The following is a 16,790-nucleotide window of genomic DNA, read 5'->3' as shown; positions in this document are numbered from 1 at the left end:
GCTTCCAGTCTGACAGAGGTCTCGGGTTTCTGAGATTCAGCCTCCAATCATCTGTCCACAGGTGTATTCGCCACCGGAACGACTGGGGCGCCCTAATCCTGGTGGATGACCGTTACCGGAACAACCCCAACAAGTACATCACAGGTCTGACCGGCAGCAGCCTGGACACTAGGTGGCAGTAGGTCTCCACCATCAGAGCTGGAGCTGAGCGTTTGTCTCTGTCTGATTTCAGGTCTGTCCAAATGGGTCCGGAACCTCGTCCAGCATCACGACACCTTCGACAACGCCATGCGCTCCCTGGTGGCGTTCTCCCAGGAGCAGCAGGCGACAGCAAGCTGCTCCTTGGCCTCACCTCACCATGGTGTCCGTCCAGCCGCTGCAGAGGACCACCATCCCTTCGAGACCCTACAACCCGAGACGCCTCACTCTTGTGTCAACAGGCCTGAACCCCAGCAGGGTGCCCCCTCGACCCCCCAGTGGAAGACTGAGCCAAAACAAAGAGCAGGTGAGACGAAGGACAAAGTCTGTTTTCAAGCCGTTATATCTTTTTTATTTTGGTTCTTGAAAACCAAAATATTCCTTTTTCTTATAATTAAAATACTTAAAATGATAAAACTGAAAAAAATAAAGGCTGCACTCAGACCAGGACCTGGTCCACTTCCTGTCCTCAGTAATGATGAGTTATGACATTTCAAACAGCATCGCTCTTTAAAGCGGGCTCATCAGAAGGTGTGTGTTGTTTGCACAAGCGTGGCATCATGGCGAGATGACGTGTTTGCACATTGTGTTGGTTAGCAGCCATTGTCTGCGGGGGTCACGATGAGGTTGAGCTGTTTGCTCAGTTGGATTCTGTGTGGTGGATAAATGTGGTCGAAGGGCAGGAACCCCCTCCCCGACTCAGGGGGGTGGGCTGGGATCAGTTGAGTGGCTTGCCTCATTACTGTAAGGTCTCTGCATGCCTGAGTGGCGTTGGAGCGAGCTGATGAGCAGATGTTGGACTGTTGCTTTTAATTAAATCCTCTTGACCTTTGTTTGGGTTTTAATGAGCATGAGCCGCCGTTCGTCTTTCTTTCTAACTCAGCTCGAACGTCGTGAGCTGAAGCTCCTTGTCTCTCTGTGAAGTGTCACGCCGACTATGGAGTCTTCCTGTTTTAAGTTTTATCACTGACTTCCAGTTTCTCTGACTCAGGGCCGCTCTCCTGCCAGGCAGCGGCGACAACTCAGCCTCTCTACTCCATCTTCACGCCCATCCCCGTCAGCAGCAGCTTCAGGAAGGCCATCTTTAAAGAAAAGGCCCCCACTGAGTCCATACAGGGGCGGGACGTTCCTGATCAGACCGAGCACAGAGGGGACCAGCAGAACCCGCCACAGGAGAAGAATGGGACCGCAGAGACGTCCAGTGACATCACAGGGGGGCAGTCTGTGGTCACGACCCTTCCCCCCTGTGAAAGTGAGGCGGCGTCAGCAGAGGAAGACGAACAGGAAGAAGACCAGACCATCTTTTACACACCAGAACTTTTCAACAATGAAGATGACGAAGGAGACCAATGGCACCCACAGACGGGGACAAAGTCAGAGTCCCCCCCTAGGGTAGTTTTGGTACCAGAGGGGGCCCCCCAGGTCCAAGGGGACAGGTCAGCTGATCGGGGTCCCTCTATAAGGGCAGAGTTGGTGGAGCCATCACAGGCACCTGAGGACAGTGCCACAGGACAGAGGGCAGGTGAGGAGGCGGAGCAGCAGGGGGTCCAGGTGAAGAGGAGGACGGGCAGAGTGCACCGGCTCTCCAGGTCCAGACTGACGGACCCCCCCACAACAGGAAACTGACAGCCTGGTCTGAGTCCCCCCCACATACACACACGTCCTCATATAGCCAGGACTCACACAACCTACACACGTTATGGCCATGTGACCGGGTAGCTCCCGTCTCGTCCAATCAGCTTCTTCTCTGGTGTTTTATTGAGGATGTGTGAATCATTAAAACTGAAAAAGTCATGCGCAGACTGTTTTTAACATCAACAATCATCGTTTCTTCATTTTTTCATGTTTTGGTGTGGACCTGGTCTCTGCTGTAGGTTCAGGTCTGATGGGCTCGTGTGATTTAATGGAAGCAGAATCTTCAGCAGGCGAGACGACAAACGAGACTAAAGCTGATTACCGCCGTGACTCGTCTCATTACGGCTCAAACTTCAGTTCATCGTTTCCACAGACGAGCAGAGACAAGTGTTTCGTTCAAAGCCTTTTCTCTGCCCCCCCCCCCCCCCCCCCCCCCCCCCCCCCCGACCCCCTCATATGTAATCATGCATGACGACTCGTTAACATCATGAGAACAGAGCTGGAGGCCGGACAGCGTTAAAAGAATCAGGAATAATGGCCGTTCCCCATTAGACTAATTCAGCATCAGATCATTAAAGCTGCAGCAAAACATTTCGCTGACGATAACAACAGCAGCGATAATAATGATGATGATGATGATGACGACCCATCATCATCATCATCATCATCATCATGGGGGGGTAGCATTTATATCTGTAATGGGGGAAGAGGAAGAGCTGCTGCAGCTAATGTGGGGGAAAAAAGAAACTTGTATTTATCTGTGCTAGAGTCCAACCTTCAGTTTTTATCCTGAACTTCCTGAATCCGGTTCAGGACCAGGACCAGAGTGAGACCTCAGATCTGGTTCAGAAGGTACAGTCGTGCTGTTTGTCAAAGGAGGTGCGTTTTAGTCGATCCCCTCCGGCTGGTTAATCTGGTTTCAGTGGAGTCTGGTTGTTCAGTAAATCCTTAATCTGCTTTCTGATCCGGTTCAGACTCAGACCTGCTGTTGTTGAAGGTCTTGGTTCGGTTGGAATCAAACTTCTGAAAGCTAGTCAGACTTTATTCAAACTTATTCACCTCTGTTTTGTTTTTGTTTTTTTGTTTTTTTTTAAGACAAAGCTTTTATTACGTTGTCTCTTTCTATTTTCCTTTACGTTTTATATTGTTTGGTTTGAAGAAATAACATTTTACTGAGAAGTTTAATAAAGTTTTATGATTATTACAATGAACATTTTTGTTATTATGTAAAAGTACAACTCATCAGTTTTGCAGCATAAGAATTACAAACTGCAGAGAAAATAAATCTGGTCGGTCTCACTGACCTCAGATTTAAAGATTAAACTCGGTTGACTCTGAATTCACTTCTTTCAGCTTCACACAACTGCATTAGTGAGATGTCATTAACAAACAGATTTAGATGCTATAATGATTAAAAAAGGCAGACTGGAGATAAAGTTGATATATTTTGATGTGAAAGATGATATTTTAAATCTTCGTGTGAAACTAAAATCACTTTAGTTTTGACGCTTTGAAGCTTCCTGATGTCAAACTTGATTTAAAGACATTTAGATCATCGGCAGACATGAAGATGATGAAGATGACTTCTGCGTTGTCACCTTTGGTTTTGTGCTGGACTTGTTTGTGAACCGGTCTGTAGACCTGGACCATCTGCATCACAGTGTGAGTCTCAGTAGTAGCAGTCCTGGCCCACCAGCCCAGGACTTGTCTCCGCCCCACTCTGGGTTTGCTGCCTCGGTTCGATGGGACTTCAGTTCTGACACCAGGACAGCTTCATCCAACACCTTCACCATCCGACCTTTGACCTTTCATTATCATCTCCATGACCAATAAACTTAAATAACCCTCGACTACCCAGACTAATCTATTTCTGCCAGTTTAATTCAGACACAGAGGAAGGACTAATAATATTATTCATAAGTTATTTATTTATTTACCTTTTAAAACAATTTTGAATCAGCTGCACAGAAAAAATAGAAAAGACAAACGCCTGAATATCTTAACTGACAGAAAAAGGCCATAAAAAGATCTAATAAAAAATAATGAAGAGAAAGTCAGCTCTTATTTTGAAATGACTTCCAAATGAATTTTTAATTAACACTGGCTTTTCTGTTTATCTTGGTTCGATGATTTAAATTAGACCATTTTAAAGGTTAATATCAATTACAGAAATAGATATAAAAATAAATATTCAGCCAATAAAAAAGAAACACAATCTGTTAGCAATAAAGTCATTAAGAAAACTGAAATTGAAAAGTTTCACAGAAAATAAAAGACAAAGTTAACAAATATTCATTAATAGTTAAACAGATTTACGTTTCCATCTGAGGGAATTCAACACTGTTAACGTTTGCGTGTTTTATTGGAACGTTTGTGAAGTGACATTGAATATAAATTTAAAATCTTTGGTGAAATATTCTTTATTTAAAAATCTGATTTTTTTGAACAGTCAAACTTAACAGGCTGAATATGAAATGAGTCTTGACTCGATAATAATGATGATGATCTGACGGAGTTTTCAACGTGTCGGGGGATCTCGGGGGGGAAACCAGCAGACTGACTGCTCTCTCAGTGAGAAGCTAATGAAATTGATTTCTTTAAGCGCGTGGAGGCCGATCAGGATTGTTTGACCGGATCATCTGAGGGTCTTAAACAATCTGTCTGCCGGAGCAGCTGTCAGAACTTGGCTGGAGTCTCAAGTTTGGAGCCCTCGGTTAATAAACCCAGATTTATTTCAGAGGGTCAGTGGAATTAGACACCTAATCTGCCTCCGTGGTTTTATAAGTGGACTAATCTTGGTATAGACATCCATTGTTTGGGCTCATCTTAGTGTGCTTACACCATAAGCTGGTTAAGGCTATAAGTGTGATTGTGGCAGCCGTTTGTCGAGCAGAAGCCTGATGCCCTTTTTGTTGTGAATATTAAATGGAGTCTCAGTGGGACAGAATTAAGCAGGCAATTAGCCATTTATGCAACTTCAGGCCAAGTATGAGGAAGTCTGATGGAGATCCATTAAACCACTTAACGTCTTTGTGTCGTGTCGTCTGTTTGTTTCATCCGTCGAGCTCTGATTCAGGTTTGTTGTCACAAACAGGAGGAATTGATACAGCCGATCTTATTAACAGAATATTAACCCAAACTGAAAAAACAGGAGTTTTTTCTCTGCCACAGAAACCGATCGAGCATCTGAAGTTAAATCAGAACGTTCAGAGCTGCTGAGGAGCCGTCACTTTGTGACAGAAACTGACCATCATCAGTCCGATCAGACAAAAGACCTCCACTAACGACCCCTGACCTTCATCAACTCCCCTGACCTCCACTAACGACCCCTGACCTTCATCAACTCCCCTTGACCTCCACTAACGACCCCTGACCTTCATCAACTCCCCTGACCTCCACTAACGACCCCTGACCTTCATCAACTCCCCCTGACCTCCACTAACGACCCCTGACCTTCATCAACTCCCCTGACCTCCACTAACGACCCCTGACCTTCATCAACTCCCCTGACCTCCACTAACGACCCCTGACCTTCATCAACTCCCCTTGACCTCCACTAACGACCTCTGACCTTCATCAACTCCCCTTGACCTCCACTAATGACCCCTGACCTCCACTAACGACCCCTGACCTCCACTAACTCTGATCTAGCTCATATCTGTACTCATCCAGACCAGATTTTATATTTATATTACATTCATATATTTTGTTTTGCAAGTTTGGCCTGATGATCTGATGTGACGGTGAAGAGCAGGTGAGAAAGGTCCCGCCCACTCTGTGCACCAACAAACTGGAGCACAGGTGCACAGACCAGGACCAGGACCACAGGCTGGGACTGTAAGTCAGCTCAGTGCCTGACTGAGCCTGAAGTCCAGTAAATGAGAGCTGGGAAAGTCCCTCAGAACTGGAGCGTGTTTGAATCCTAATCCAATATTTGAGGAGCTCAGCCTGAACCTTCTCACTCATCTCCTGCTTTCTGTCCTGCAGCTGATGGATCTGCTGCTCTGACAGACTCTGGGTTAAAGGGGAGACCTTAATCGCTGCCTGTCAGGGCCCTGACGTGTTGAGCGGCGGTGGGCGGAGCCATGACTCGGAGCTGTTGGTGGTCTGGCCTTGTGTAAATATTGGACGTGTGGGGCCTGAAGGCTTCAGCAGATTTATTTCTGAAAACAAAACCTCTGAAAAGTACAACCGGTGGAGCTGCTGGTGAAACAGAGGCCTCTGCAGATGTTGGGCGACAGAACATCTGGAACCTCACACCTTTTCTCACCGCACACAAGTGTTGGAAGAATCGAGGAAAATCCCGGCAGAGTACTGACAGGAACGTTTCTTTGTCCGGGCCTCTTAGTGGAATCTGGAGGTGATGACAGATGAGACTATTTAAGAAGAGCGGCTCTTAAAATCAAACAGGACACTGTCAGTGTTTGAGCGGGAGCCTGCCCCGACTCATCACGCCCTCCAGCCGCCGCCACACCTCGCCGTGGGAATGACACTTCAGCCCATCTCTGTTTGAACAGCTTAATTCCACTTTCTCTGCAGCATTCAGCTCTTTGACTGAAAACGGAGCACAAACAGCTCCGACTTCAATCGGCCTCCGAAAGTGTTGAATACGAACTTAGAGTGAGCACACAAACGCACCGCCCCCCGTTTGATGTAGGAATTAATGTGTGTTGTTGTGAACGGAGGTGTGGACAGACACACAACAATAAAGCTCAGGCAGTGTGTGACGGTCACGAAGAGAAAAGAGCCGACACCTGAACACATCATTTGGCTGTTTATGGACTCGTTTGTTTTTTATTTTCTGACTTTCTGTCAATCTGTCGCCAAGATTCAGTCAAATCAGACACGAAACACTTCAAGAAAAAAACATTTGAGAAGGACGGAAACTTTTTCCCTGAACGAACTCTATTTATGGTATTATCTTTACTTTGTTTCTCAGCTTCACAGAAAATATTCACCCTCATATATTCATGTGATTCACACAATTTATCCAGATCATCTTTTTCAGCTCAAAGCAGCAGAAATAAAGAATCTAAAATGTTTTTGTACGCCTCTTTCTTCTCTCCACTTCCTGGGGTCAAAGGTCGTCTCACCTTAAAGGCAGCAGGAGTCGGACACGAAAACGTCGTCCATCACACATGTTGTTGGCGAGCGTGGCGGATGCAGGTGTCTTTTTCTGTCCAATAGGAGTTCAGTCACGCATCAGTGTACGCAGCTCGCTCTGGAGCCGCCTGTTCGTGTCAGAAGACAAAGGCCAGGCGTCCCTGCGGTGCCGTTCGGCCGGGACGGGCAGGACAACACCTGTAAAGCAAACAGGCTCGGCTGCTCTTTATCCCGGCAGCACAAAGCCGTCTCTTTGTCCGCCCGTCCTCCGCCCGTCCTCCGCCCTCGTCCTCCTGCTCCACAACAGGTGCTGCTCCAAGGTGCTTATTCATTCATTGTTTCTTCTCTTCCAAAGCCCGCCATCTCTTTTTACGTTCCCTCTCATGACTTTGTCAGAGACTTTCTCTAAATGCACTCAACAAACCTCACAGCCTTTTGTGTGGTAAAAGCGCAGCTTAGTAAGTGTGCGTTTGTGTGTCTGTGCTTGTGTTGCTGCTTTTATGGCAGGATACCATTTTTCCTGTGAAAAATGACAAACCTCTGACGTCTGAGATGAATTCACTCAGATCTGATTTCACCTCAACATCTTCTGCCAGCTGTCAAAAGTCCTCCGAGCCAAAAGACCAATCACGACATGAGAGCATGAAGAAACAATCAATGTCTGACTTGACTGAAGCCTATGGGAAACTGTCCCTCCTCCTCTCTTATATTGAAGTCTATGGGAAAATGTCCCTCCCCCTCCCTGATGAGTTTATGGTCTCAGTCTTCAACACAACATGATGTTCATTTTTTTAGATGAAGGGGTTAGGGGGCGGGGCCAGAGGTTCTCCCAGAGGTCACAGAAGTTCAACTGAAGGTCAGTTATAATGAGTAAGATTAGTGTTTTCTGTTGGAGAGGGTGATCCAAAGGTGTTGTGGTGGGATGCTGCTGTCGTCGTGGTGACCAGGTGAATATGTCTGAAGGTATTTGAAGTATTTGGGTGTTGCAGCTGACTCCTGTCCTGACAGGCTGAGACGGCGTCTGAATTCAGTCCAGAACTTCAGTGAGTCAGAACTAAACAAACCTTCACACCAAAACAGAAAATCTGTTGTTCCAACGAACCAATGAGAAGATTTCTAAAATCCAGATCATCAGAGTCTGCTGGTCCTGCACCAGGTGAGCTGGACAGTCACATCGTGTCACAACCACAAGTAACAACTAACCCTCCCAGGAGGATGGAGTCCACTGTCCAAAAACCTGGACCTGGACTCTGGGTCTGCAAAGTGAAGCGTGAAACCTTCATTCCATCTACTGAACATCAGGAGCGACTCCACAGGCTGTAAAAAGAGGTCTGATTGTATTGAATTCTATGGGAAAATGAGCCCACATTAAACATATATCAGGTGCCTGCAGCAGGTTTGATTGTTTGTTTCTGTGAAGATGGACATCTAAACAGAGAAAGATCTGATATAAAAATCTTTCAGAGCCACATTCAGTCTTGTTTTGCGTTTCTCCTTTTTAAGCTGTCTCCGAGTTGCCTCAGATCCAGACTCATCTGATTCTGTTTGACTCAGTTCAGGCTGTGGAACAAAGTCTACAGAGAAGCCACCCTGAATGTTTCCTTCTCCACAGAAAAGTTCCTCTCATGTGTTTGGGTCGTTTTTATCTTTATCTGATCAGGAGTTCTGCTTAGTAATGATGAAAAATCAGCTCCAAATATCTGATTGTCTTTATTCTGTCAGAAACATACAGGACTGATCCAGAGACTCTCTGATTGGCAGATGTCACTATCAAAGATGGAGGATGAGAATGGATGGATAAACACACAGAAGGAGTCAGAGAGTCGGACTGATCCAGATCAGCTGATTTTGCTTAAGGAGGAAACAGGAAGAGCCAACAGGAGGAATAAGAGCTCTGAAGACCAGCTGATGGTTGGAAGTCTCTGTGTGGACACAGATCTAAAAAGTGTCGAGGCTCCTGAGGTGGAAATCTGATGCTTATATCTGATAAACACTAACTTTTACAGTCTTGTGATTAAACAATAGAGGAGCTGATGTTGTCAGTATTTATCCTAATGTGAACTTCCAAGCATTTTGTTTTTGTGTCATCCTGTTTCTTTACAGACACTGTTTGCTCAAACTCTGTAGAAGTGGGAGGCAAAGCCAAGAGATGAAAAGACAGCAGAGAAAAGAAAACATGTCAGAAACTGCTAAGTGTAATCCTGACGCAGCAGCCAGTCGTGTAGGTGGTGGAGCTGCAGCAGCAAATATCTGAGCAGAGCTAAAGCCACAGACTCCTGAGAGAGCAAACAGCGTTATTGACAGAAACACAAAGGGAGGTTTAAGGCCGTCTCATCCCAGCTGTGTGAAACTGCAGCCAAACACAACCCTCTGTAAAGGGGGTGGGCAGGTGACACCAGGAACGCCCCCCCCAAACACACACAGACACACTATAACCAATTTGTATGCAGTTTCCTTTTTTCTTCCCTAATGTGATTTTCAATCATGACCCAGATTTGGGGGGGACAAAGCCCCTCGCACCCCCATTGTGCCTGTAATAGCTCTGTCTCCAGTTAATAGGGCCGTCTCTATTTTTGTGTGCGTGCATCAGTGTACACTGATCATGGGGTAACCTAATAATCCCTCTTCTGTGACACGAAGGTGTTGCAGACATGCTGTCTTGGCCTTCTCCCACCTCCTGCTTGAGGCTTTAAGCCTTGTTACCCTTGACACGCTGCCCTGCAGAGAATCAACTCGTCCCACTTGTCTTCCTGTGGGCGGACAGACCGGGGCACTGTTTCTCTACTTTGGTGCGATGAGGTAGCGTGTTGTGTTTCTGTTTCTTGTGTTGCTGTTGCTGGGTTTTACCCTGATGCCTGTTGTGTCAGCAGCAATAAAGAGACATCTGTTTTTTAAGCCAATTCTGCCCATTTACAACAAAGCTCTCCGAAATGACCGGCTTACCTGGAGACATCCAGGCTCCCTTGTCCTTCACTTCATCTCCTCACTTTTGTTTTGCCAATCTGTCCAAACAGATTTACTGCTGCTGAAATGAAGCCCTGAAAGAATGTGGAGCCAAGTTAATGAGACAAACCAAGAGTCCACAGATGAAGACACCGTTCACGACACGAGTGGAGCCGAAACTAGTACAGCGTCCCCGGGGACAGACCGTTAACAAACCAGATAGCACGGAGAGACCGGTGGGAGCTCCGGGAGCAGCCGGCTGCTCTTTAACCATTTACTGTTATGGCATCGCTGTAACGCACCACGTAAATATTTGGAGATTGACTCTGGCCCAGACTGGTGTGTTTTGCTCACAGTGCCACCGAGTGAAAAGTCATTTATTTTGAAAAATGCTAACAGAGATGACATCACAGAAGCTGTTTGACTCACGAGTTGTGATTGTTTCAATTCGATTTTCAGTTTCTGGCTCTTGTGGCTGTTTGTTCAGGTGACAGACCGACTCAGTGACGACTTACAGTCACACACAATTTGACAATGTGTGTAATTTATCTGCTATATATTCACTAAGTCACTAATGCCTTTGTTTGTTGGAGCTGCTGTAGACAGAGAACACCATTAGCACTAAATTATTGTGATATTTAATGTGCCTGCATTGTTTTAACTGTGTGGTCCTTATTTATACTTTCATTTCAGCAGTTTTTCATATTTTACCACAACAGGCAGAACCTGTTGTTCTTTCAGGTATAAACTCAGTTCATCAGAGGATTCAAAAGGTCCAGTGAACTTTTTCCTTTCCTGAAGTCCATCAACTCCCCCGTGTCGCCAAAAACAAACCCTCCCACTGAAACACGTTCACTTTTGATTGATGAGCTGCTTGTGATCATGAACTGTGTAAAAATTAAGAAGTTGTGTCACTCAGGGTGTCAACTCCTGACGCATACTAACCAAACACAGGGATTGTTCAAAATCAACACTCACAACGTCTTAACAAAAACATCCTTACTCACTCTCACCTTGTAAGTACACAATGTGACAGAAACACACAGCGAGGCAATAAGAACGAGCTGCAGAGAAAACAAGGGAGTGGAGCTGAAACCTTTAAAGCGTCTGAGGCAGCGAGGCCTGAGGGGACGAACCAGCTCCATCTCTCAGCCTCTGATTGTGTTTGAACAAATGTTTGCTTGTCTGTCTCTGTGTGTGTGTGTTTGCACTTGTGTGGATTAAAGTGCAGTGTTTGTTCTCTCAGCTCCAGTTTGGCCTTTGGCATAATGCTAATGGGAAAATGAAAGGACAGAACAGCATCAGGCATTTATATGGACTGACTTCACATTAATGTAACAAAGGTGAAGACCAAACCACACAACTGTCCGTCTGCATCATCACACCAGAGTCTGATGATCTCTGGTCGTTTTGTTAGCATCCAGATTAATTCACTGACAATAAACAGCTTTCATCTCAACAATGACAGATACATGAGCCATGTCCTGACTCAGAGGACCTGGTCTTCCCGGGTCTGGTCCCACAGAGGACCAAACTGAGATCAGGCCTGGCCTGCAGAGGTTTTTATTCCTTGGTCTCTGATTCTTGAGGGAGTGGTGCATGTCCTTTCTGTTCCTGTGTGGGCCTTCTCTGGGTTCTCCAAAATCAGTCCAAAGACCTGCAGCTTCAGGTTCGATGGAGACTCTAAAGTCTTTGTATGTTTCTATATGTGATAAACCGGTGACCTGTCCATTATCCACCGGTTATTCCCTTAAAGTTCTGAAGGTTTGTCCATTAATGACCTGGTTAATAAACTATTACAGCCTGATGGCAGCACAGCAGGAGCGTTCTTGTGATTGTCTGATTTGATCTTGATGGAGAACAGATAAATGAGGTATTCCTGATGAACTACATCAATTTTTCTTCTTCTGTATTACAAAAAAAACTGAAGGGTGCTTTATGATGATGGCTGATAAGTCGTGATCTATTGGTTTTAAATCTATTGAATATCACATCATTGATGTTATTAGTGTATTAAGTGTTAATGTGTCAAGCTGAAGGTCAAGAGGTCACCAAACCTCCTGGGACCAGATTTCACAGCAATATAGAACACAGTTGTGGAGCTGCAGGTCTGGATGGAGCTGTTGGACTGATCTACTTTCATGGATTAGCCCCTCCCTCTCCCATCAGCCCCTCTGTTTTCCTCTCATACACAGTGCAGGCACATTTTCCTGCTGCAGACACACTGTCTTGTTAATTTCCTGATTGTGTAATTATATCAGGATGTTGTTTGTGCTATCAGAGATGTTGCTAGTCATTGTTTGGGCTGTCTGTGTTTCTGTCAGATGAGTGCCAGAGATAGCAAACCATGGCTCCATGCTTGTGCTATCTGAGCAATCAGAGAGAGCAGTTCCTACACTTTGACTTCCTCACACAACACGCCCTTTCATCCAGCTCCTTAGTTTGAATGACTGAAACGTCGCTCAGAGTCTGAAGAGTTAAGATGCTTAAAATCTCATCCATCTCAGCCTCTGCTATGTAGAAACCTCAGGAGAAGGTGTGTTTGCAGGGTGAGCGGATGTTTTTCCCAGGCAGATAGAGCGCAGAGATCCTATCCAGCCTATTAACTGTAATTGTGCTTGTTTAGAGTTCAGGCCCCCGTAGGAAGAAGGCGATAGAAGGGGAGGTGTCATCCTCTCACATGAGACATGAGGCTCTGGGGCCCGGAGGAGAGGAGGTGCAAATGAGTTTAGGTCACAACGAAAGGGGGCTGTAAGATGGATGAGATAAGCCGCGCTGCCGCTGCCCACCCTTCCTGTCCCTGGTGATGATAATCACTCAGCTTGTTTTTCCTTCATGAGCTCATGATAGAAGCCAAGAGCTACATGACAAGACACTAAACAAACACTTAAGGTGATAAAGGACAGACGGTCAGTTCACACAAGTGAGCCTGCTCTAAAAACAGTGTGTCTCCCACTGGAGACACACTGAGTCTTAATGCTTTTACCTGCAGGACCCCGAAATCTTCCTTACTTCCCTACAACACACGAATAAACCTGTTGATCTGCAGTGTTGAAGTTCCAGCACAGAGACGTTCACTGCTGTTTGTCATTCCAATGTCTTTGGCTTGTACCTGCTGAGGACAAGAAAGCCTCAGTTCAGCACAGAAGTGGACGAGTTGTCCTCTGCCTGATGCCAGACCCCATCAATATGAAGCCGGACAAACTACTACAGTGTGACACAGAAACACCTCTGGAACAGAAGGCGTTGAGTCTGAGATGCACTAATGTTCCCGTCATCTGCTGTCGGCTTCTGTAGAACCTGTTAATCAATCAGACCAACACAACTGCAGCTCCTTCCTTTCTGCATGACAACAACAAGCTCGACACATGTTAGCATATGTCCTCTAATTGTTTCCTGCCAAAAGCTGCTGTCAGAATCCTTCCTGGACCTGTTTTGGAACACATTATGCAGTTTTCAATCCAGTGTAATGGGATCAGCCTTTAAATACCCTTTCAAACAGCTACACTAACAGGATGTGTGACCCGTTCTGCAGCCATCTCCCCGATCAGGCCGGCTGCACTGCGTTAAGTAGACACCTGATTTGATGGTGGAGCCTCAGCAGATCGTCACAGCCTGAGCTCAGGAGGGATGAGCCACAAATCACCTGCTAATACTCTTTGCAGTCAGAGCTGAGGATCTAAATCCCTTAGTTTACCTTTTCTTACCTGTGCTTAGTCCTCTTACTGTGCACTCGTTTGGCAGGACACTGGTCAGCCGCTCCGGGCCGTGTCCTGGAAAGGCCGACTGGTTATCCAACACCTGCTGTCCCGATTTACAGATATTAAAGAGTAAGGTCTATTCTCACCTCAGCCAAAGAACCTTTATTCGTTTATCAGAATAAATCAAATGTGACATAAGAAAGTGTGAATCACAATGACATGGCCCAGCTGAAGATGTGGCACCTTGACCTCGATCACCCAGGGCCAGAGTGAGGATGGTACTGTAGATTTACCACATGTTGTGAAAGGCCAAGCTAAAATCTGAAGTATTGACTAATCTTGACTGGATTATAGCTAACATTGCTGTTTGGTATTGTTGAATTTTCCATCATTTCAGTTTTTGTAGCCTCGAGCTGCATTCATTTATTCATTGATAACTAACCAGTTGTAACTCTTCTGTTAAACTGGTTAAAAACCAGAGAAATTAACATTAATATTTCTCATACCTTGTTTTTTCTTTTCTGGTGGCGCCATGTTTTATTATTCTGTACTAAAATTCCTCTTCAAAAAGTTGTTATTTCTTAATCCGTGCTTTCTTCTGAATTGCAGTCGAGTCGGACGCCATTTTTTTTCCAACTGGCGTTTCCGTGCGGAGCTGTCCAAGATGGCGGACGAAACTTGGTGTTACTGCGCATGAGCGGCTCGTCGTCGCTCTGCACCCGAGCAGGCTGCAGGAAAGTTCGCTAACACAGAAAGGTGTCGGTGCCGTCCAGATGAAAGCGTTTCTGGTTGGATGTATCGTGTCATAACTGGTCGGATGAAGTCAGCTGACATTAAACCATGACACAGAAACGCGGGAAGAGACAGCTGATTATTTCAGTAAAACGAGCGATTCACTGCGTCTGTTTTCAAAATGGCGGTCATTATCCATTAGCTGTTTGTTAGTAATTTGTTGTTAGTTGCTTATTGTAAGTTTGTTAGCTATTGGCTGTGAACTCGTTTGGTGTTAGTTGTTAGTTATTCGGTTGTTGGTTCTTGGTTCTTAGCCTTTAGCTGTTAAGTGTTAGCATTAGCGCCTAGTCGGTGATGACGCTAACGCTAACGGGTGAGACGTTTACGGCCCGGAGGAGAGAACCAGAAGTGGACAGTATTCCAGGACAAGACGGGTCAGGTAAGGCAGTCCTGATTCAAACTGTTCCCTTTGTGATTCAGGTAATGTTACCAGGTTTGGTTTTAGGTTTTATTTCTATCACTACGGTGTTGATATCATCACGTTTTTCCAGGTCAATCCTGGAGGAATTACAGGTGTTTTCGACAGTTTCTCGTTGAAATCCGGTCATTTATTTAGATTTGTGCAGGTAGGTAACCAAAAACCTTGATGTCACACCAACGCCTTATGACAACTTATATTTGTGTCTGCTGTTTATTAATGTCGCCATGTTGGAGAAAGAACAGATTTTATTGATTCATTTGAATTATTTATTTTTTTAAATCTTATTTCTGAAATGGCTCCTTGAGGAAGCGGAGGTGAAGTGTGCCTATTTGTGGTTTTGCCAACTGGTGGTTTGGTCGTCTCTTGGCAGTTTGAATGTTTCTACTTTTGGACCTGTGTGTGATCTGGACCACGCTTATCGAAACATGTATCCTGTCTGTTGACTTGTTCATTAAAGACTGGTTGGTTAGGTTATATAAACAAAACTATTCCTAGATTTAGATAGGTGTGTACATGTCCTGCTTTCGTTTAACTTAAGGGAATGTGTGCATCCAGCACACATTTATATCTTTAGACAAATTAATAGAAAGTGTTGATTGTGCCTTCAGAATTCAAAAGGGATATATTTCCATCTGAAATCAGTCCCAGGTCCGGTTATATTATATTGATTTATTTATTTATGTATTTATTTTATGTCATTTGTTGAGTAAGAGGGAAAAAAATACAATATAAACAACATTCCAAACTCTGAGTTAAAGGGAGCAGAAAGAAGAATTATCTTATTTAATCTGCCCCTTTCGTTCAAAAATCAATTTGCAGAGCACTAAAATTAAAACAACAACAAAACTATACACTACACATTATATAATGTGGATAGTTAGCTTCAGATTTTATTGTTAAAAGGGTCATTGACAGTCTTTATTGCTATTGAAGTGCTTCAGAAGTGTTCAGAGGCCAGCTAAGGGCAGCAGGGTTGAGTGCCAGTTTCTAAAAATCATTCGATGTTGACAGTAAATTGATATTTCATCAAGGAGTTTCTGAGGGGATCACGTGATGACTGTCACTCTGTGACTGTTTGAGCTGGTCTTTTCTTCAAGGGGACAAGAGAGTCCAGGAAAGTCTTTATAGGTGGCAGGAAGTAAAGACCATGAGGTTGTGACCTGGAAAATCAGTGCCACTAATATGAAGACGAGGCAAAATCGGCAGATCTAATCCTCAAACTAGATCAAGGATCTGATTCATGTGAAGGTGAAGTTCTGCGTAGGATTGAAGGAGTTGATGAGGTGCAAGATTGTGTTTTGTTCTATCCAATTATGAGCTCTACCTGTGAACGTGCAAAATGACGAACTTAGCTGTCTTATGCCTCTCACCCAGCCTTTCTTTAGGTACTTAATCACCTTCAGGAGGATTGTTCCTACCTTGGCTAACCTGCCCGTCAGCAGCATGTGATCCCTGGTAAACCGTACTTATCAAACTAAATACTTGATCCGGACCAGGCCGACAGCTAAAGATGTAGCTCGAAGGAGCCAGTGATTACAGACTTAGTGGAGGACAAACATCTTAGGGGGGATATATGTGACCACCCTGCTCTGTGAAGCCCACCTTTACTTGGACTGGTTCCAAACTGTCTGTTCTTTTGAACAAAAACCGTGACAGCTTCTTTTCTTTCCTCAAAATACAGCGATAAATGTGAAACTTAAGATTTTCCACCAATATGATCAACATGATTGTTTCAAATTTGTTGGTGAAAGAATTTATTTTCCAAGCACAATGTTCATGAGAATATTAAGACAATACTCAATTAAATGTTTGCCAGCATTTCACACAGCCATCAGGAGAAAAAGTGAAGAAATAGAATCTTGTATCTGAAAAGTACAATTGATATTTTAAACAGTCTCATATAAACAGTCTCATATAAAAATGTATGTGGCCACATACAGCTAGTTTGTGTGAGAAGATGAAATGAAGTAAGAGAACAAATTAAAGGTTTGTGGGTA

General features: G+C 44.8%; 1 protein-coding gene across 3 annotated transcripts in view; it reads left to right on the top strand.

The window, feature by feature from the left end:
- brip1 (BRCA1 interacting helicase 1) overlaps positions 1-5,959 on the top strand; it is a 28,229-nt gene extending 22,270 nt beyond the window's left edge. Inside the window, exons 17-20 of one of the 3 annotated variants that reach the window (XM_029517462.1) lie at positions 62-144; positions 233-505; positions 1,190-1,831; positions 2,073-3,135. In XM_029517462.1, coding sequence (XP_029373322.1) covers positions 62-144; positions 233-505; positions 1,190-1,824 — 991 coding nt within the window. In that variant the 3' untranslated portion in view covers positions 1,825-1,831; positions 2,073-3,135. Of the gene's footprint in view, positions 1-61; positions 145-232; positions 506-1,189; positions 3,136-5,820 lie in introns of those variants that run through there. The other 2 variants (XM_029517463.1, XM_029517461.1) reach the window with 2 other exon arrangements.
- Positions 5,960-16,790: the final 10,831 nt, after the last annotated feature.

Source organism: Echeneis naucrates, chromosome 13, assembly GCF_900963305.1.
Source record: "Echeneis naucrates chromosome 13, fEcheNa1.1, whole genome shotgun sequence".
NCBI lineage: Eukaryota > Metazoa > Chordata > Actinopteri > Carangiformes > Echeneidae > Echeneis > Echeneis naucrates.
This window is presented reverse-complemented; position numbering and strand designations above follow the sequence as displayed.